The sequence below is a fragment of the Saccopteryx bilineata genome, chromosome 1 (genome assembly GCF_036850765.1).
Source record: "Saccopteryx bilineata isolate mSacBil1 chromosome 1, mSacBil1_pri_phased_curated, whole genome shotgun sequence".
NCBI classification, from domain to species: Eukaryota; Metazoa; Chordata; class Mammalia; order Chiroptera; family Emballonuridae; genus Saccopteryx; species Saccopteryx bilineata.
In genome coordinates this window covers 26,118,103-26,138,828 of record NC_089490.1, presented here as the reverse complement: position 1 = coordinate 26,138,828, position 20,726 = coordinate 26,118,103, and the positions used below count along the sequence as shown (strand labels likewise).

Here is a 20,726-nt window from a genome sequence, read left to right as displayed (position 1 = left end):
CCTTCTGTCTTATTAAAGGAGAGCAAGAGTTCTCTTCTTCATTACCCAATTCCCTAGGATTTTTAAAACATTTTTAAAATTTTTATTTGTTTATTTTAGTGAAAGAGGGAGGAAGAGAGAGAGACCAAACACTGATCCGTTACCACATGTGCCTGGACCAGGGATCGAACCAGCAACCTCTGAGCTTCAGGCGGATGCTCCAACCAACCGAGCTATCCAGCCAAGGCTCAATTCCTTATATTTTAAGAAACTAATTTTAATCTCTACTGTTGCATCAATAAAAATGATAAAATCATTTCCTCTACATTTCTTAACCCTTAGCAGTTCTGCTTATGAAATTCTCAATCCTACTATATTCAAATGGCCAAAATGGGCAGTTAAATAAATAACCTTCTTTCCAATCTAATGATTTTTAAAAATCTAAATAATGATAGTTCCTTCATTACAAAAGAAAAAAAAAATTCTGGACCCATAGTGTTGACCTAAATTGTTCTATTTATAAAAAATGGTTGTCTTAGGCCAGGGGTCCCCAAACTTTTTACACAGGGGTCCAGTTCACTGTCCCTCAGACTGTTGGAGGGCCGGACTATAAAAAACACTATGAACAAATCCCTATGCACACTGCACATATCTTATCTTAAAGTAAAAAAACAAAATGGGAACAAATACAATATTTAAAATAAAGAACAAGTAAATTTAAATCAACAAACTGACCAGTATTTCATTGGGAACTATGGGCCTGCTTTTGGCTAATGAGATGGTCAATGTGCTCCTCTCACTGACCACCAATGAAAGAGGTGCCCCTTCCGGAAGTGCGGCGGGGGCCAGATAAATGGCCTCAGGGGGCCGCATGCAGCCCGCGGGCCGTAGTTTGGGGACCCCTGTCTGAGGCCCTGGCTGGGTGACTCAGTGGATAAACGTCATCCCAGCGCACTGAGGTCAGGGGTTCGATTTCCAGTCCGGGCACATACAAGAAACAATCAGTGAGTGCACAACTAAGTGGAGCAACTAAGTGGAATAGCGAGTTGATGCTTCCTTCTCTCCTTTTCTCTTTCTTTCTCTCTCTTTCTGTCTCAAATCAATGAAAAAAAAAATTTAAATGGATGTTTTAGTATAGATATGGTCTTGGCTAATATGGGCAGTTTCTTTGAAATATTTTAATTGAGATTTAACTGACATATAACATTGTTTTCAGTGTGCAACACAATGAATTAATAACTGTATATGCTGTGAAATGCTCACTACACTAAGTTTAGTTAACATTCCTCTCTTAAAGGCTTTAAGAGATACAATACAGTGTTGTTACTTAGAGTCACCATGCTGTACATTACGTCCCCCAGGTTCTATTTATCTTATAGTTTAATTTCTTTAAAGTTTTCTGTCTATAAATACTTTTCATCTTCTCATGGATAAGATATAAAAGACATTATTCCTAAATGGAATCTTTATCCAGTGTAGTCTTTGGATAAATTTTTCCATTTATTAATTCAATTTTCATGTTACTAGCAAATCAATACTTGGGACTATTAAAACCATAAATGTAACTTGGGTTTCCTAAGGCCAGAGTATGCAATGAGGGCATAATAAAAGGAACTTAAATTTCGCTTGCTTACATCCCCACTTGAATGAGACAGAGACTCTGGGGCTCTTGCGAATTTCCCCCCATGCATTTCTGGGAGTCCTTAGCATATCTTCTTTGTTTCCCAAGCAGACCTTTCGATCTCCCTTGCCAGCCCCCTGACCGGTGGTCGCTAGTGTTGGTGAGACCTGCAGCGGGTCCCAGGACACTCTGACGTCTGCCCCGAGATCTCAGATGTGATCCTGTGAGCTCTCAGAGTGCTCAGCTGTCAGATGAAGCTGAGTCTGAATTTTATAGATAATGCAATATTTAGGACATACTGACACTAAAAATGTATTCTTTGTCCAAAATTTAAATTTAATTGGGTGCCCTGTACTTTAAAAAAAAAAAATTATTGATTGATTTTTAGCCAGAGAGGAAGGGAGAGAGAGAAAGTGAAACATCGACCTGTTCCTGTATGTGCTTTGACCAGGGATCGAACCAGCAACTTCTGTGCTTCAGGCTGACACTCTAACCAACAGAGCTATCTGGCCAGGGCAGGTGCCTTGTATTTTTATTGGCTGTATCTGGCAGCCCTACCAAGTGCCCACACCATGATTTGTTCCCTGCAGCCTCATCTGAGTTGAAGTCACACGTGTGCTGTGTACAGGCAGGAAAGGTGTTTCTCTCTTTCTTTCCCTCTTCTGGTGGCAAGTTGTCGCGAAGCCCAAAGCTACGTTGCTTGTGTCTCAGGTATCTCAGGACTATTCAGGAAAACACTCTGTCACATCTTTCTGTGGCCATCCCTGTTTCAGGTCTAGGCACAGCCTGAGAATGACAGACTAAGATGGGGTGGGCTTCTTTCCTGCTCCCCTGCACCTTCCCCACGGTGCCCCACAGACCTCCGATTTCCCGGCTAGCTTCTCCCTGGCAGATCAGTGGACGCAATGAAGGCTACTAGCCTACTTGTTTGGTCGGCACATCCAGTTATATTTTAGCAATAACGTGACAAACCTATAATGAAAATTAAATTGTGATTAAGGGAATTGCCTTCATTCAAAGTACCTCCAAAGTGCATGGAAGTGTTCTCTACCTTGGGGAGCACTTAGCAAAGCTTCAGGGGAAAAGTGGCTTTTAAAGTCAGTTTTCAAGAGACATGTGGAGTTTGACAGTGTAAAAGAAATTCCAAGCCAGTGGAAAGTGTAAACGGAGGTAAGAAAACAGGAACGTTCAGGGTGGCTTTACTGGGGTTTGGTTGTAGCCTGAAACTGCAAAATGGCCAAGTGAGATTGGGGGCCTGGCTGAGGAAAGTTGTCAGTGGCCGTGGTCAAGAGTTTGCACTCTGTTCTCCAGACAATGGAAAGCCTTAGGATCTGGTTAGTGGAAAATATAACCAAGAAACGCACATGATCCTATTACACGGGCAAGGTTCCAAGTATGAGAAATTATGTGAGAGAAGTCAGATTATCACATAAATAGAATAAGTAACAAAGACCCAAAGGAAAGACGGTGAGAAAGAAAAGGAAAAGAAATTTGAAAAGGAGGCCTCAGCCTCCATTTTGGCAATCAATATAATCAAAAGAGAAGCTTTAAAAAATCCCCATACCTGTGCCACTTCCAGACTAATTAAATCGGACTCTCGTAGACGAGACCCATGAACAACAGCATTGTTAAAGCTCCCTCCTACCTCAGCCAAGGGGAGCACTCATGTTGTAGAACTGTGGTCCCTATACCGCAGCAGGAGATAGAAGAGTTTGGAGGGCTTGTTGGCCCCACCCCCTGAGTTTCAATAGTCCTGGACTGAGGTCTGAGAATTTACATTTCTAACCACTCGCCAGATGATGGGGCTGCTGTTGGTACAAGGACCACAGTTTGAGAAGGACTGCTCTCAGGACCTGGTAGTTAATTAGATATTACTTTGTACATATCTTGGCTGGGTTGGGGAGCAAGAAGGCATTAATCATGGGTGACTGGCTTCTGAGTACACGACAGAATAGAGATGCCATTAAAAGAGTTACAGAGATGGAAGCAAACAGATGTTTGAATGAGAATATTGAAAGACCAAACAATGAACAAGACGGTTTCATGGGGACAATTATAAATATGGGCATAGTAAGGGCACTGAGCCAGTAAGAAGACGAGGCCCATCAGAGACCTACAAGAAAAAATCAAATGTCACAGAAATGAAGAAGGGAGAAAGTAGTCCAGACTAGCTCCGTCAAGGCTCTAACAGAAATGAAACCTCCGTGATACTTCCAAACCCAGTGAACATCGAAACCAAAGTCCCACCCTTTCCCTATCAGCCCTTTACTGTCCTTACTTAGCAAAGAGACATCACATGCATATTGTTAACCATGGAGGCAGCTCAGACTTTTAGTACAAAAAGCAGAGAGATCTATGCCCCTCATACTGCATTTACTAAAGAAATAGCAACAACTACCATATGATAGATTTTCAGCTGTGAGGGTTGAAGCATAAAGAATTTTTCATCTAATTATGAATTCACAAGAAAGTCAATTAACCAATCTGAATAAGGGCAAGATATGCATGCTTCAGGAGTTAAACCACTAGCATTTCAGAATTGATGATGAACCCTGTGCTGTTCTAAGTGCTGTGTGCACTTCCTACTCAGAGGGCGGTGCATGGACCAGGGGCATCAGAATCACTCACTGATGATTAGGAGTTTGAGAAGCAGTGCTTCAGGTATCATAAAGAGAAGCACTGCTTCAGGTATCATAAACATTTCATCCACTCAATGCTAAGATGTAGGTCTGCGATGAAGGAACTAAATTACGGAGTTAAAATATCTGTGCAAAGTCATAGAGCTAACGGAGCCAAGCAAAGATATAAACCCAGAAAATGTAGATTCATAGACTCTGTTCTAACTGTGTTCCACCAACTCTCAAGGAAGCCTTACCAGAGCCCTTGGCACCCTCACCATCATCGTGCTTTAACATCCATCCACACTGGCTTTTAGTTGATGCATCCAAGGGACCACGTCTTCTCCATTGTACCCTTGCTTCTACCTTCACCCCATGCTTGAGGATTGTTAACTCCTTTCAGCTCAGCTCACAGTCACCTCTTCAGCAAAGTCATTTCTAACATCCCTACGTCTTGGTGTCCTGCCCTCACAGCACCACAAAGTGTTCCTCCAGGATAACCTATAATTATGAATTTTTATTTGTAATTATTTTTTGTATTTTTCTGAAGTTAGAAGTGGGGAGGCAGACAGACACACAGACTCCCGTATGCACCTGACCGGGATCCACCCGGCATGCCCACCGGCTGCTCCATTGGGCCAGGAGCCATTCTAGCACCCGAGGCAGAGGCCATGGAGTTGTCCTCTGTGCCAGGGTCAACTTTGTTCCCATGGAGTCTTGGCTGCAGGAGGGGAAGAGAGAGATAGACAGAAAGGAGAGGAGGAAGGGTGGAGAAGCAGATGGGCACTTCTCCTGTGTGCCCTGACCAGAACCGAACCCAACCCAAGACTTTCACATACCAGGCCGAAGCTCTACCGCTGAGCCAACCTTCCAGCACCACCTGTAATTATGAATTTCCACATGTGATTTTTGTCTTGTTCACTAGGCTCATGCTCCTGGAGAGCAAGCATCACATCTGTTTTGTTTCTTGCTGCCTCGCCACTGCCTAGAACACAGTAGACCCTTAAAATATTTACTCAAACAAACAAATGTGCATATGAATGGCTTCTGAATCTCATGGGTCTCTGGCCCACACCAGCGTGACCCGCTGTGGCAATCAGAAATGAACGTGCTCTCCTTCCATGTCATCAAGAGACCTGGGGAGGTGAGAGAACATCCAAAGGGAAGTGTAATCTTGGAGGCGGAACCCTAATAGCCAGTCAGTCCTCCATCTGCCACGCACACTGGGAGCTGCTTTCAGACCTTCCGCAGCTATGAGAACCCTTTCAACATGTCTCTGCTTTCCCAAACCCAGAGCCTGGACTGTGCCTTCCTTCCGTGGTGACAGCAAAGTTCCGGTGCCCCGGGGCAGCCTCTCCATGTTGGGAGGGTAGCTCTGGAGAGAAAACACTGGCTGTTCTAACACAAACCCTGTAACTGCACGGAGTCCATTCACTTTGAGAGCCGCTCATCAGGTAGTATTCAGAGGCTCTGAATTCCCCCAAATGACAGAGAATAAGCGTTGATTTCAATGAACGGCTCTGCTATAAAAATCCTGTCTAAGGAAAGCATGGATTGCAAGACCAATTTCAAAATACACACCACTGTAATAGTGTGTTTCTTTTCCCCAAATACTCTTTCGGCTCCTATGTATAGCTCCTATACCTACGTTCTCGTTATCGTAGTATTGACAGCAATAGTCTAACTCGGGTTTCAAGTTGCTACTACTGTGAAATAACTGCAGAGAGGCTTGAGAAAAACACTGCTGATTTTTTTTTCTTAAAGTGGTAGATTTCATTTCAACATTTTTGGAAAATTTCGAACAACAGTAATCAGCTGTAAGTTTAACCAGGTGACAGGCCCCATGAGAGATGATAGGGATGAAGGTTTCTCACTAGGGAACAGCTGTTTGGTACTTTTTCAGGTGTTTCCTCAGTGTTCTCTACCACAGGACTCAATGACAGGGCTGTGAGCTCAATCTCTCAGTTCTCATAGGGCGTTTTTGTTCTGAATCAACACGTTACTTTCAACTCAAGCCATGAGTGAGGAAGACTAAGGTCAACCTTTGTTTTAGACCTGGGCTTCTCAAGCTCACTGTCAAGTGCATCCGACTCACCTGGGGAGCCTGCTACAATGCAGATTCTGGTCAGCAGATCTGTGCTGAGGACTGGGGAGTTTTCATTTCTAACAAGCTCCCAGGAGCTGCTGCCGTTGCTGGTCCGTACACAACACTTTGAGAAGCAAGGTCTTAGAAAACGCAACGAAATTAGTTTTTGTGCCTTGTAATGCCACTTGGCATGCTTTTAAGTCAGAAGTATTGCCTAAATGCTTGTGTGGGCCGGGGCTGTGATGAATGTAACTCTGTCTAACTCACACTGGCAGAAACAATCAGAGAAATGAGTCACTCCCATGATTCCATGCTGGGGACTGAGTCAAGGAAAAAATAGACCTGCTGTCCAATCTAGAGCTGTCTCATGCAAATCTAGAGTCTTGGAATTTCCAGATATTCTCTTTAACAGTGTTCACATTGAGCATACCTAGACATGTCTCCATGCATCTGGGACAGCTTTGAACATATGCTGATCAACTTTAAATCTGAATTAAAAGCAACGTGGTCCAATCATTATGTAATAACTAATAGGTTAAAATAAAAAATATTCTGCAAAAAAGAATATGTTTTGAAAAGCACATCCTACCTTGTTTCAGTTATAATAATGTTTAAAGTAGAATAGATTAAGGAAAAAAATGAACATTTGACTTAATTATTGCTTAACATAGCAGAAGAGGCAAAGGAGTGCTTTAGGCAGGAGGTGGGGGTGACCTTAGTCCCTTCTGAACTTCCATCCTGCTGTTCCTCTGTCTCTTCCTTCTCCTCACCCCCTGCCAAGTCCTTGGAAATTTTGGGCCACTGAGGAAACCTCTATTAGCTCAGCTGATGGTAAGGAAATGAGAACAATGGAGAGAACCATTTATGATCCATTTTTTAAACCCTTCCTTAATTTTTGAATTTCAAAAATGGAAAGAAACATAAATACTTACAAAAATTATTTACTTTAGTGTAAGTAAGTTTTTGTTGAAACAAAGGAGCAGGATCTAGGTCCCAATACTAAGCAAGTCTTTTGCCTACTTGGGCACTCTGAAAAATTTAATAAACAAACTTCTCCTGTTACGGTGGCCAGGAAATATGTGTGCAACAATTTAGTTAGGAAACTATGATTAACACCCTTCAACAGCATAGTTCAAATCTAATCAAGAAAATCTAGTTTACTCCAGACAAAACATATTTTAAAATATATCCCTACATATACTGTAATGACACTACCACATGGTGGAATATTACAGAAGAATCCTAGAACTTGAAGCCCAGATTCTGGTCCAATGGCACATAATTGCTCTTTAAAGAACAGGGGTGAGAACTTTAGTCTCCTGATTATTTCTCAATATAGTCCTCATTGTATTATTATATCATCCCATGTTATCTCATCAATTCTTTTTTCCTGATGCCTATTTAAGGTAGAAATACTCCAGCTTGTCTGACACATACGCCCGTGGTTCAGAACCTTGGGTGACATTACATGATTCTCACTTTCAGTTAGCCTGGAGCATCTAGTTTGTTCTAAATTGATGCGATATTACATTAAAAGTGAAATCATTTGCCCGGGAGGAATTTGCTAAACTCTTGTGGCAGGTTCTACATTAGCTACGCAGTGGGGGTTTACCCGAACTGGAGGTTTCCCTCCCGTATTCATGAGTAAGGGAATGGAAGCCTCACCTCATCCTCATTAGGGCTGGTCTCTTGGACTGAGAATGGGGTTGGTGTGAAAGGGTATTTGTGGTCTTTTACATGGATTTCACACGACTTGGGATTTACAGCCCTCGTGCTTTCTTAGTACAAAGGGCTATTATTACCAACAATGGGGAAGGGTGTACTAGAACTAACGTGGTACTGTGGTTAAGAATATGAAGTTCAATACCACACTGACCTGGATTTAAATCCCTGCTTCAAAATGTACTACTTTGGGGACCTTATAGACATCACTTAACCTCTTGGTCTTTAGTTTTCTTACCTCTAAAATGTAAATAGCCCTGGTCAGGTAGCTCCGTTGGTTAGAGCACCGTCCTGATATGTCAAGGTTGTGAGTTCAATTCCCCCATCAGGGCACATACAAAATACAATGAATACATAAATAAATGGAATGACAAATTGGTGTTTCTCTCTCGCTCTCAAAAATCAATCAATAAATACAAATTTAAAATATATTTAAAATGGAAATAAAGACTCCCTCTGGCTCAGAATTGTTAACATGAATGACTTGTTGTGTATAAAACACCAACGTCACTAAAGACACAACCTAAGCATACAGTAAGCTGACCATGTTTTCCCTTATTAAGAGACAGAAATGAAAATGTAAGCCTACATCGAAATAGCAGAGAAGATCCTGTCATGAACGTTGTATGAGCTTTTAGAATAAATTAGGTAGCCTGACCTTTAGTGACACAGTGGATAAAGCATTGGCCTGGCCTGCTGAGGTCACCAGTTCAAAACCCTGGGCTTGCCCGGGTAGGGCACATATGAGAAGCAAATACTACGAGTTGATGCTTCCCGCTCCTCCCACTTTCTCTCTCTCTCTCTTCCTCTCTTCTCTCTAAAATCAATAAATAAATCCTTTTAAAAATAGAATAAATTAGGCAAAGAATTATATGGAAAAACTTTTCTTGGAAATCCCTAACTTCAGTCTTCAGTTTCCACATTGGCTTAAGTTGCCCTTCCATTGAGATCAGAACTAAACAACTAATGGCAACATCTTCCAGCTCTGGAAGATGTATTCCTCGTGTACCCAAAGAAATATTATATTTTGTTAAAAGTCAGGAAGTGTTGATTTGTTCCTATTCTTAAATGTGGTTCATTGAGACACACACACTCCACTTAAAAATGTGTCTACAGGTGTATTATTAATGAAATTTAATGAAAAGAACAGGCTGCCAGGAAATCAAATATGCACCATCCTTTTCTCACCATTCACCATCGACCACATTTGTCTGCTTCTCCTTTATTTAGTTTTTTACTGTGGCCAAAATAAAGACGTGGGGAAATATGGGAATTGTTCCTTTCTTAGAACAAGCCAGATGGAAAAGTGCGGTCATGATGACCTACCTAAGAGGCAACAAAATATTACCTGCAACCACCTGAGCCACTTGGATTACAGTAAAAATATTTCTTGGAGTCCAGAGTAGTCCTTGCTTAACAAATGTCTGTTTCATTTTAATCAAGAGTCTGGTTTCAACATGTTATATATATAACTGAAAAATTCAGTCCGGCCATTTATACGAAATGAATGTTTTAATAGGTGAAAGAAAAAAGGCTCTGAAATTATTGAGGTCAAAGAGTACTCTGTAGAAATTTGGAAAATGTAGAGAATACCTTTAAAATGACAGAATGCCACAGAGGGTTGAGAAGTGATGATGATTTTGCAATATGGCAGTATAAATGTATAAATGAATCAAGAGACTAATCATTGATGTGAATGAATACTATCTATATAGAACTAGGCAAGTTTGGGCTGGAAGAATGTGAGTCCGTACAGAAGGCATATAAGCATGGCCTTTGTGTCTAATTGAAGCTATAATAACAAAAAGACGGTAATGAGAGGCACAGTTTTAGAGTTCCTATTATATAGGTGTGGGGATTTCAGATTTTAGCCTCTATTCTGCACAGGTTTTGAAAATGTGTGTACATTTCATTTCTTCTGTAGTATTATTCTAAGCTGACTGCTGCTTTTTTTCATCCCGGTTTTATCTGAGCGTCTTTTTAGAATCTAATACCAGCAACTTTCTGTGTCCCTGCTCGTCTGGATCATTTTGTCAAGATAATCATGTTTATCAGCAGTTCTAAATCTTCCTGTGCTCAGAACTACTTGGGTGACTTAATAATATTCGGGAGATGCCCTTATGATTGTCACAACTGAAGTTTTGACCACTCCTTCCTGTCAATCAGTGTTTATACATCCTCAAACTATCTCTAAGCACGGACCTACTGGCTTCTTTCATGTCAGGAGGTTGCCAATTCTTACTCACACTATCCAGCCATTGCTATTTATTTTGCATTTTTTTCTTTAACTTCTGACTTTCTGCCGGCCAACAGCATCTTCCAGCACTAAAATTTTCCATATTGTCCTGAGTTGGAAAGATTAGTGATCCAAGATGACAGAGGAAAGCAAAATAAATTAGATAGCCAAAAAAATGTACGTATAAAAAATTTTCCCCAAATCTCAAACTTCAGCATGCAACAGCGGCATAAGAATGCTCATTGAATATCACTGTCACACAGCAATTAAAATTATTTTCAAGTAATATGTAATTCAAACAAAAGGCCATCTCACCTTGCTCTGTGCCAGGGCATTCTTAACCTGAAAGTCACTGGAGATCCTTTGATAGGATTTTAAGTACCCATAGTACTGCACAAATCACATTTTATACTACATTAGCTTATGTGAGACTACATCTGGATGCTTGAGAGTACCCATTGTTCTCAGAAGAGTCTTAAAAGATTCATTTACCCAAACATAGCTTAAGAACATCATTGATGTCATACAGAGGAAGTCAAGCCAATGCATTTGAGGAGACAATGGCATTAGAATATAGCAGAATAAGGTCTTTACAGTTTATAGAGCCAATTTATAATTCTGTTCTATTTATGGTTAAGTGGATGTTGGGAAATAAGTTTGTAAAATGTGATTTTTATGTTTGCTCCCTTTTATTGTTAAAAATGGCCACTGCCAAAGTATGTGATCTGCTAATTACCTTCCTGCTTGAGAAGAGTCATTGTTATGCTAATGTTTGCTGGAGCAGGGGTTTTTATGCCAAGAAAAGTTTGTGAGGAAGAAGGAGAGGAAAAAGAAGTCAAGATTAAAGGGAAGGAGAGAGAAGCCAGTTTATGCAGAGAGTAAGAAGCCATGTTGGCAGACGGGAAACCAGAGGTGACTTAGACTAGTAGGGGCCTGTGATTCTAGGAAAAACTGGAAAAGATTCTCCTGGTTGTGGAACCGGAGAATGTGTGAGTGGGTTTTGGTGCCCTGTGTGTATTTGCCTCACCGGCCAGTTGTGAGACTAGAGTAAAGGAATAGCCCACCATCCTCTGGCTCCGCTGTTTCTTTACCATCTGCCCGAATCTAACATAAATCTGCACCTGCCTGGCAGTGGCGATGGCCATGACTACTGGCCTTACAGTCAAATATTCTTACTACACTGACTTTCATAATCAATTACTCCATTCTTTATGATTAACCACTGAGTCCTTCCAAGATGTAGATTGACCAACCAATCAGGCAAAAAGTTTAGACAAAGCTCCTATTATGGGCCTAGGACAGTGTTGGCTCAATGGTGGACCCAAAGACTTGAGTCCCTACTTACAAGTCACTCTGGGTAGGAACAATGACTTTTACTTCTTTTAAGCCCCATGGGGAAAGACCTTGATTTTTGTGCCTCAAACTCTGTCACATGTGCTTAGAAGCGCACCTAGTAAATCGCAGAAGCATAACCAATGGTTATCATATGTGTGAATTAGAGACCTCAGTGTTCTGTACTATAAACGGCATGATGATATAGTCAGATAAACAAAACGTCCACAGTGGCTGATTGGACAAAGCTCTCACACTTGGACAGTACTGCTGAATAAAGGAAATAAGGGACCCAACTAAAAATGCATAGCAATAACTGCAAACAAGCCTTAATAGAAAAGACAAATTGAAGTTTAAATACAACAGAGTTTTAAACCTTTCTTTACGCCAGACGTCTGGCATAAAAAGAAACTCAGTTGGAAGGCTATAGTTTGAGAAGATCACTCTCCACCACATCCTTTCCTTTAGCAAGCAATAATGCCAATGTCAAAGGGTTCAGGAAACAAAAAGCATGCTGCACTACCACATATGTTGATCATATTTCCTTCAATAAGTGTGAAGCAGACAAGCCCTTACCTAGATTTCAAGCTGATGAAACATCTGTCCAGTTTATCTAAATCTCAGGAGGCTATTCAACTAAACAAGGGACTGCAACCCTGTCAGCCTCAGGATGCATTTAAATAAGGACATGTTAAAAGGAAGCAGGTGATGAGGTTTCCTGAACATAATCCCTAGTTTCTAAGTGCTTTAAACCTTCTTTCAGTTTAGGAGAAAAAGCCTTTTGATCTCAAAAATCCTACGAAAATTATTTTTTGTGTATAGATATTGATTATATCAGATAAATAGAACTATTAGGATTCCCTCCATGTTGACCATCCATTTATCCTTATGGAAGCACACACATACCCCCTCAATGCACATTAGAAGAAAGAAAATTCCTTCTTCTGGGAAACACCTGTCCTGTGAACTCTTGGTTGTGCAGCTGCTGAGCCCGCCCAGGGCTGAGCATACAAATGGTGCAGTGACTCTCCTGGAAGTCACATTTGTCCCGGAAACTTCAGTCACCTGGAGAATGCATGACTCCTTGGCTGCAGCAGGTCAGTCCTGACAGTGTAGGATGTTTCAAAATCTCATTTGAACAATACAGTTTAAATTGAGTGTTTAAACAGCACAACCTATTTAGTGCTGAAATAATCATTCTTTGGAATTTTTGCTGACTCTGGGCATTTTTTTCTTTTCTTTTGCTGTTATACTAATCTTGCCTTGGTTTGGATTTATTTTTTTATTATTATTAGAAGAAGAGAATAGGACTCAGTAAACTAGTATATCAATTAGCTGCACATTCCCATTTTCACACAGAGAAACAATTTCTGCTTCTTTTGCTATGCCAACGCACATACACACAATTCCTGGAATCACAAGTACATTCATACCCACTGCTCTCAGACACATTCATAGCGCACTGAGCCACAAACTCCGCACATGTCCGAATCAAGCCAGGCTGAAGATGCAAAGAGGTGGGTATGGCACCAGGTGGATGTGTCATCAGTAATAAGAAATACATAGAACCCCATAATGAAAAGAAATCCCCCATGTTGTTCAGGAATCCCCCTCCCCCCTTCCATTCACTGATTTATTAACCCTGAACAAAGATGTAATTGCAGGGTCTCAGAAACAACTTTTTTTTTCCTTTATTATTTTTTTTTTTCATTTTTTGGCATTTGTTTTGTTTGGCTTTGAATTTCTCAATATCAAGTCGTACCATTCATTGACAGTTTTCTTCACTCAGTTGCCCATCTTTTCCCCCCCAAAATGAAAGAAGCATCAGCTTCTGAGTCGTTAAGGATGAGACCACTGCATTTTCTTTGCTTGTTTAGGGCAAGAAATGAAGTGCTGCCTCTTTAATTGGCAGAAGCATGCAGGAGGAGCATACCTTTAATTTAGTGTTGGGATACCTCACTTGCACCCTGGCTGTTGTCTTATTGGAGACGGCAGCCTGCCTGAGATCCTCTAGCACTGAAATAATATCATCCAGCACGCATTTCTTATCCTGATTTCTCAACACACACAGATGGGAAAAAGTATAATTATAGCCCTTGTGGTTCACCTTCATTTCCAGCACGGCTCGGTGGGTCTGCAGGATCCCCTCAGCCTGGAGCAAAATATTGTCCCCGGGCGGGGAGAGGAGGATCACCCTGCCATACCTCCCAGGGGTGTGTAAGTCCGAATAGAGCTGGCTTTTGGACTGGTCCAGGGGGAAAAGGCTGCCGGCCAGGCTGCGCTCGATCTTGGCCAGGCTGTGGCTGGGAGCGACCAGGCGCTCCAGGTCGCCCTCGGGCTGGAAGCGTTTGAGCGCGCTGAGGCCGAAGGTGATGGTCAGGACTGCGGGCACGGTGAGGAAGAGGACCGGGTGCCGGCTCACGCACAAGCCCAGCCAGTGGCAGAACGACCGGAGCCCTCTGCGAAGCACCTGCCGCAGCAGCATCCTCCACCAGATCCAGCTTGCAGGCGCTCCCGGCCGTCTTAAAAAGCACATGTGACATGTGTAAGCAGCGTCAGGCTACTCCCCCACCCCCACCCCTCTCTAGCCTCCCGCCCCCTCGGGGCCAGCCCCCTCCCCACCGCCGCCGCCTCCCCAGCCTCCAGCGCGCTCACCCCGGACCACTCCGCCGGGTCTCTGCCCGGCCCCACCTCCATGCGCTCTACTACTCTCAAACACTGCAGCAAGTTGCAGCAAGGCGGGCAAATAGCGCCAGCGCGCGTGGGGGCGAGCGGCGGGCGCGGCGGGGGGCCCCGGCGGCCCACCCCCCCCGGCGGCCTCCCCGCGCCCTCGCCGCCGCCCGGGCTCCCCGCTCACCGCGTGAGCAGCGATCCCGCGCTCTAGCCCTTCATCTCGCTGCTGCAGTCCCCCGGCCTCCCTCGCTGGAGGTGGTTCCGTGCGGAGCGTCCCACAGATGTGGATTTCCTCTCGGTCCCGGTGGGGTTCGGGGCCGAACTGGAACCATGTGCCTCGGTGTTGTAAGAAGCAGACATGTGCCCCATCAGGAGCGGGCAGGGGAGGTGGGGGGGCGGTGAGCAGGGCGGGAGCTGGGCTGGGGGGGAGGAGGCAGCTAAGCTTTTCTTTTTTTTAAGATGCTGATAGTTATTTTTAGAGTTTTGTTTTCCCTCTTTCCTCCCCGCTGGAGTGAATGGAAGAGGAAATGGGTGAAGGTGCTGCCGGCCCATTGGAGCGGAGGCGATCAGAGCCCGGGAAAGGCTGGGCGGATGTGGGGGGAGGGAGCTCCTGGGGGCGGGCTGCCGTGTGGCCCCTGCTGGTGCCCTGTGCCCTCGGATTCTGCTTTTCGGCGGAAGAAAGGGTACAGAGAGGAGGATGCTGCGTTTTTAACACACCACAAAGCCTGCGAGGGATTTTCTGACAGCACCTTCCACGCTGTCATTCCACAGATAGTCGGCTGCAGCGAGGGCTGCCAGAGACCCCATCTGCCGGCGGCGGTGCGCTGGGCTCCAGGGATCCCTTCCTCACTCTGGCGACCGGAGAGGAGGCATTTGCCAATAGTAGTCGCTTGTGTGTGCGTGTGTGTGCGTGTGCGTGTGTGTGTGTGTGTGTGTGTGTGTGTTTTGAAGATCTACAGGCAATATGTGGTTTCTCATAAAATAAATTATTCACATCATGTGCTTTTGAAGTTTAGGACAGAAAAGTTCTTAAAAGCTAGTTTCGGTTTCCCAATTTCTCTTCCACCCTGCGCCACTGAATTCGGTTTCTAGCCATCTGATTTGTTCTGAGATGAAGCGGATGGAGAGGCTATCTAATATTGTCCTGTAAGTGGAATTCCAGGAAAAAAATACATTGTTTTTAGACACTCATCAAATAAATTTTGCCTGAATAAAGAGGGCTGCATGGATAGGGAGAAGTGCTTTGGAGTTGCTTGATGTGTAAAACAGTCATCCTCACCAATCCGGAAAGAAAACTCTTACCAGGTACAAGTCCTCCCTCAGCACACAGAAGCGTGAAGGTGAGAAACTCGCACCTGCAATGGATCAACTTCTTAAACCTGACTATTAATAAGTGTGTGTGTGTGTGAGAGAGAGAGAGAGAGATAGAGAGAGAGAGAGAGAGAGAGAGAGAGAGAGATCTTACCTATTAGATCTTTCACAAGTTCATGTTCTGGAAAGACTAGGAAGAAATCTTGAGGACAAATTCTGAAGTTTGATTGTGAACTGGAGACCAGCTTTCCAAAGTCTGTTCTTTCTGCATTGATGTCACAGAGAAGATTGAGTTTCAGGAGACGATTTGTTTACATTTTCTTAATGACAGTGAAAGGACTTGTACTTCATTAAATGGATAGAGATGCAAACAAAGCAAGGGACCCATTCTTTCGACAAATAGAGGCTTTTTATTTTTGCTGGTGGAATCTATTCTTCAGTTCCCTAGAGGCCAATGAGACAGCAGAGAGCCCAGAACCGCAGGCCATGCTTGTGGGCAGTAGTCTAAAGAGTGGTGTTGTACTTAAGGAAAAACTCTAGACTTTAAAAATTGAAAGTGAACTTAGTGACCATCAGTTTGAAATTCTACCAAGGCTTTGAAAATATCTCATTATTCTCTATCCAGCCCATACTGCAGAATTCTCCTTATGTAGGAACCTACTCATTTTTCTAGGAAGCCCACTCTATTTTTAGACAGCCCCTTCCTTCTGTTTAGCTGAACTCAATCTCCTTGCAATATTCATAGACCAGTCCTCCCTCTCCTTCAGAGGGGAAAGGCCCCTTTGCATAACTCTCAGACCTTCATGTCACTTCATATAATGTATTTAATTAGTGCAACATAATGGGAATTTGTTTCTTTTTTTAGCTCTATAGCAAAAAGGACATGTATTGTCTATTTTCTATACCCTCTTTGTTGTATTAAGCATGCTTGGTTATATCTTATACATGAAGTTTACTAAAAAATAATCTTTTTGCAAAACATATACTAATAGATTTTAGGAATGGACAGTTGAATAAATTCTGTAGTTCACTTTATAGATAAGGACATTGGGAACGGTAGAGGTTACATAAGACAAAAACCATACTTTTTCTGACTGGTGGTGGCACAGTGGACAGAGCATCCACCGAGAATGCTGAGGTCGGTTCAAAACCGCCCAAGTTTGCCAACGCCATGGTCGCCGGCTTGAGTGTGGGCTTGCCAACTTCAGCACAAAGGCCACTGGCTTGAGCACGGGGTAAAAAAAAATACTCAGAGTTGTTTGCAAAAATGAGACCAGCATCCACAGTGTCCAAGCCTCTTGCTTCTCAACGCATTGCGTTGTCCCTGGCAGCATCGGACCTGACCCTCCCCTCTGTTTTCTGCAATGAACACATAGGTCAGAATTGTGTCCTCTCTCTATAGTGCTTCTATTTCCGACACCTCTCTTCCCAATGAATTCAATGGAATTAAAGAAGAATAAAGATAAAACCAGGTAACTGACTAAATACTATTATATATTTATAAAATGAACTACTCTGGTGTAAATGCAAATCATGTTGTAGAATTATATGACATCAAAATGCATCCACTAAATATTAAGTGAAAAAGTATGTTCGATATGAAACCACTTTGAAAAATACAAATAGACACTGGACAAAATAAAATATGCATTAAAATATTTCTTTTTATTGCTAGATTATGGGATAATGGGTGATTTAAAAATAATTTTTTATTGATTCTAGAGAGACAAAGAGGAAGGGATAGAGAGAGAAGGAGAGGGAGAAACATCCATTTGTTGTACAACTTTAGTTGTGCATTCACTGGTTGCCTCCTGAACGTGCCCTAACTGGGGTTCAAATCCACAACCTTGGTGTTTGGGGCCAATGCTTTAACCAACTGAGCCAACCAGCCAGAGCTGAGTTATTTCTTTTTAAATATAAAACCTTCTTAAATCTAGAAGTTTTACATTATAGAAAATTGTAAAGAGAGTACACAGAACACCCTTATATACCAAGTATTAATATATCACATTAAGATGGTATATTTGCTAAATTAATGAGCTGATGTTTATTCATTATTATTAAGTAAAGACCATACTTTATCCAGATGTCTTTAGTTTTTACTCCAAGGTTTCATTCAGGACAACACATTGCGTTTAGTCATCTAGTTTCCTTAGATTCCTCTTGGCTGTGACAGTTCCTCACCATCCCTATTTTGGGTGACCTTGACAGTTTTGAAGAGTAGTGAGCAGGTATTTTGAAGAATGTCTCTCAATTTGGAACTGTCTGATGTTTTTCTTATTATTAAGGTAGAAGTTCTACGGAGCAATAACACAGAGGTCAAGTGTCATTGTTATTCTGTCGTGTCAAGGGGACTGGTTTCAGTAGTAAGGACATCTCTTCTCTCACATAACAAGATGTCCAGAAGCACAGCAATTACAGAGCTGGTTAATTTGAGGTTCAAGGGTGTCATTAAGAATCCAGGTCCTCTTTCTCATTCTGCTTCGCCCACCCCAGGGCCAGAAGCTTTATGCTCTCATTGGCAACACATCCAAGGGAAACATGATCCTAAGGAAAAAGAAGCTGCCCTTTGCCGTGCATCTCTTCTAAAAGTGGAGTCCCCCACACACTTGCTCTGAGTGGCATCTCCCATGCGCATGTCTGAATCAATCACTGGTGAGAGCAATCATGGCACAGTAATTGGCTGAGACCAACCTGGGCTCATGCGGGGCCTGAGAATGCGGCCAGCCTCCTCTCTGAGCACATTGTCCTATGGGAATATTTGGGGGTTATATTTTGTTAATGTGTTTTGTTTAAACAAAAGGTTCTTTAGGAAAAAAAGTAGTGTGATGGCAGGAATGTATAGATGTTGGGCAGCTGACACTAACCTTGGTGCTGAATGTTTCTATACGGAGCAAATTAGTTTCTGGAGACCATGCTTTCTGAATGAAAAATAGAGCTATAACCTGAGCAACGTATCGATTTTCTAATTTGTAATTCATTTAGGTTAAATGCTTTATAATGGTACACAAAGGAAGTCCAGTGATATTTGATATTATAAAAATCACTTTAATTTCAATAGGATACAAATATGTATTATTCTTCTGGAAAATCCAGTATCTCTGATCACCATATCTATGTGGGGTGGAAATCATTGACCCAAGGAGTTTATATATGTGATCATCTTGACCTAATTAATGTTATGAAAAGTATAGATAGGATTTGCATTAATTGGTAACGTAAATTCTTATAAGGTTGTACATTAAATTTTGCTTGTATGTTCAGGCTCATCACCATGTCATTGTACCCTGAATGCTTAGAACCAAAAATAAATACCCTTTCCTTTTATTTTTTCTTTCTTTTCCAAGTGAGAAGAGTGGAGATGGAGAGATAGATTCCTACATGCAACCTGACTGGGATCCACCCAGCAACCTCCATCTGGGACCATGCTTACAACTGAACCATTTTTACCACCTGAGGCAGAGGCTCCACGGATCCATCCTCAGCACCCTTGGCAGATGTGCTCAAACCAATCAAGCCATGGTTGCCGGAGGAGAAGAGAAAGAGAGAGAGTGAAGGGGGAAGGAGAGAGGTGGAGAAGCAAATGGTCACTTCTCCTGTGTGCCCTGACCAGGAATCAAACCTGGGACATCCACACGCTGGACCGACGTTCTACCACTGAGCCAACTGGCCAGGGCCTACCATTTCCATTCTAATAGTAACATATCCACACTATATATTCAAAAAAAGCACAAAATAGTATAGACATTTATAAATTTATGCCATTTATAAATAAGTAATCAGTATATAAGAACTAGTATTTTCTTATGGTAGAACATGGTAAAAGTTCTAGACATTTCAGGTAATTAAGGTTCTGTTTAATTGTTCTGTTAGTTTCTCTTCCTGCTTACACTGAATCACCTTGCCTTAGATTTACATCTATAAATGAATACAAAGTAATAGAATAGAAGTAAGTGATCCTTAACTTGCCCTCCAGCTATGATTTTATGATCTTCTGGAACTTGAGTTCAGGGGGTTCATTTGCTTGCTTTGCTACATCTTATCAAACACCACCTCTGATTTTCTGCTCAAGCCTCAGCCTCCCTTTTCTGGTTTCTCTTCAGGCAGCATCTAAAGCACAGTCACTGAGCTTTGGGAGGGGCCGGTACACAAGGAAATGCAAGTTTCTGTATTGGTCTGGGAAATGAGAGAGGCTGGAAAAATACTTGGAATATTGAGGCCACAGGGGAATAGCTGGACGGAGGATGAAATACCGCCTGCCAAGGTACAGGATGGTGCAGACAGTCTTACTGAATCAGTGCACAGAGGTGACATGCTGCTCTGAACACATTTGATTTCCAATCATTTAAATAAACATTTTCTAATTTGGGAGGAAGTAGACCACACTATTAAAAATTTTTTTAAATTTAATTTTGTTTCGTCTTCTTAATTCCAAATGTAACAGGGATCAATCAGTCTATCTTGTAAAATATTGATTTCCTATATATCTTTTTCCTTCCCTCTCTCTTTTCCTTTTTCCCTTTCTTCCAATAGTAATTTGTTTTCCTGAAATGTTCCTTTGAAAGTCTTCTTCAAATTATTCTAAATATATATGCCTATATGCATGCTCTGGTCAGTTGGTTAGAATGTTGTCCCATTAGGCCAAGATTATGGTTTGATCTCTAGTCCAAAGCACATACAAGAATCAATCAATGAATGCATAAATAAGTGGAACTACAAATCAATGTTTCTCTCTCTCTCCTCTCTCCAATATATATATAAAATCTTTCTTCTGAATGAGCTCTGTGGTATATTGCTTTTATATTGTCACAAATTAACACATTTTCTAAAAGGTTGTGGTGACATTCAGGTTGGGTTGTTGGTTACCAAACTGAGTTTTGGGTGGTGTTTCTGCACTCAGAGAGAAGCCTTTTCCTGAAGCATGAGTGTTCACTAATTTCAAGTGTGACCATGAAGCTGTATCCTACTCCCTGACAAGGTCATTCTTCCAATTAGTTCCTGGAAAGACAATGAATTCTATCTTGCTGCTGGTGGAGTGGACCTTAGCATCAGATTCACCATGGAAGAGTTACTCTAATGGGAAAGCAAGGAGGAGGGTGCTGCCTCTTGTTAGAGCTCCACATGCTTTGCTTTGTCATAGAGATCACA

The 20,726-nt window shown here is 42.2% G+C and overlaps 1 protein-coding gene and 1 pseudogene across 1 annotated transcript in view; both read right to left on the bottom strand.

Moving 5' to 3' along the window:
• LOC136320971 (lysine--tRNA ligase pseudogene) overlaps positions 1 to 7,946 on the bottom strand; it is a 30,443-nt pseudogene extending 22,497 nt beyond the window's left edge.
• PTCHD4 (patched domain containing 4) overlaps positions 1 to 14,130 on the bottom strand; it is a 199,906-nt gene extending 185,776 nt beyond the window's left edge. The window contains exon 1 of the mRNA XM_066252961.1: positions 13,702 to 14,130. Coding sequence (XP_066109058.1) covers positions 13,702 to 14,130 — 429 coding nt within the window. The remainder of the gene's footprint in view (positions 1 to 13,701) is intronic.
• Between the last annotated feature and the right edge of the window lie 6,596 nt (positions 14,131 to 20,726).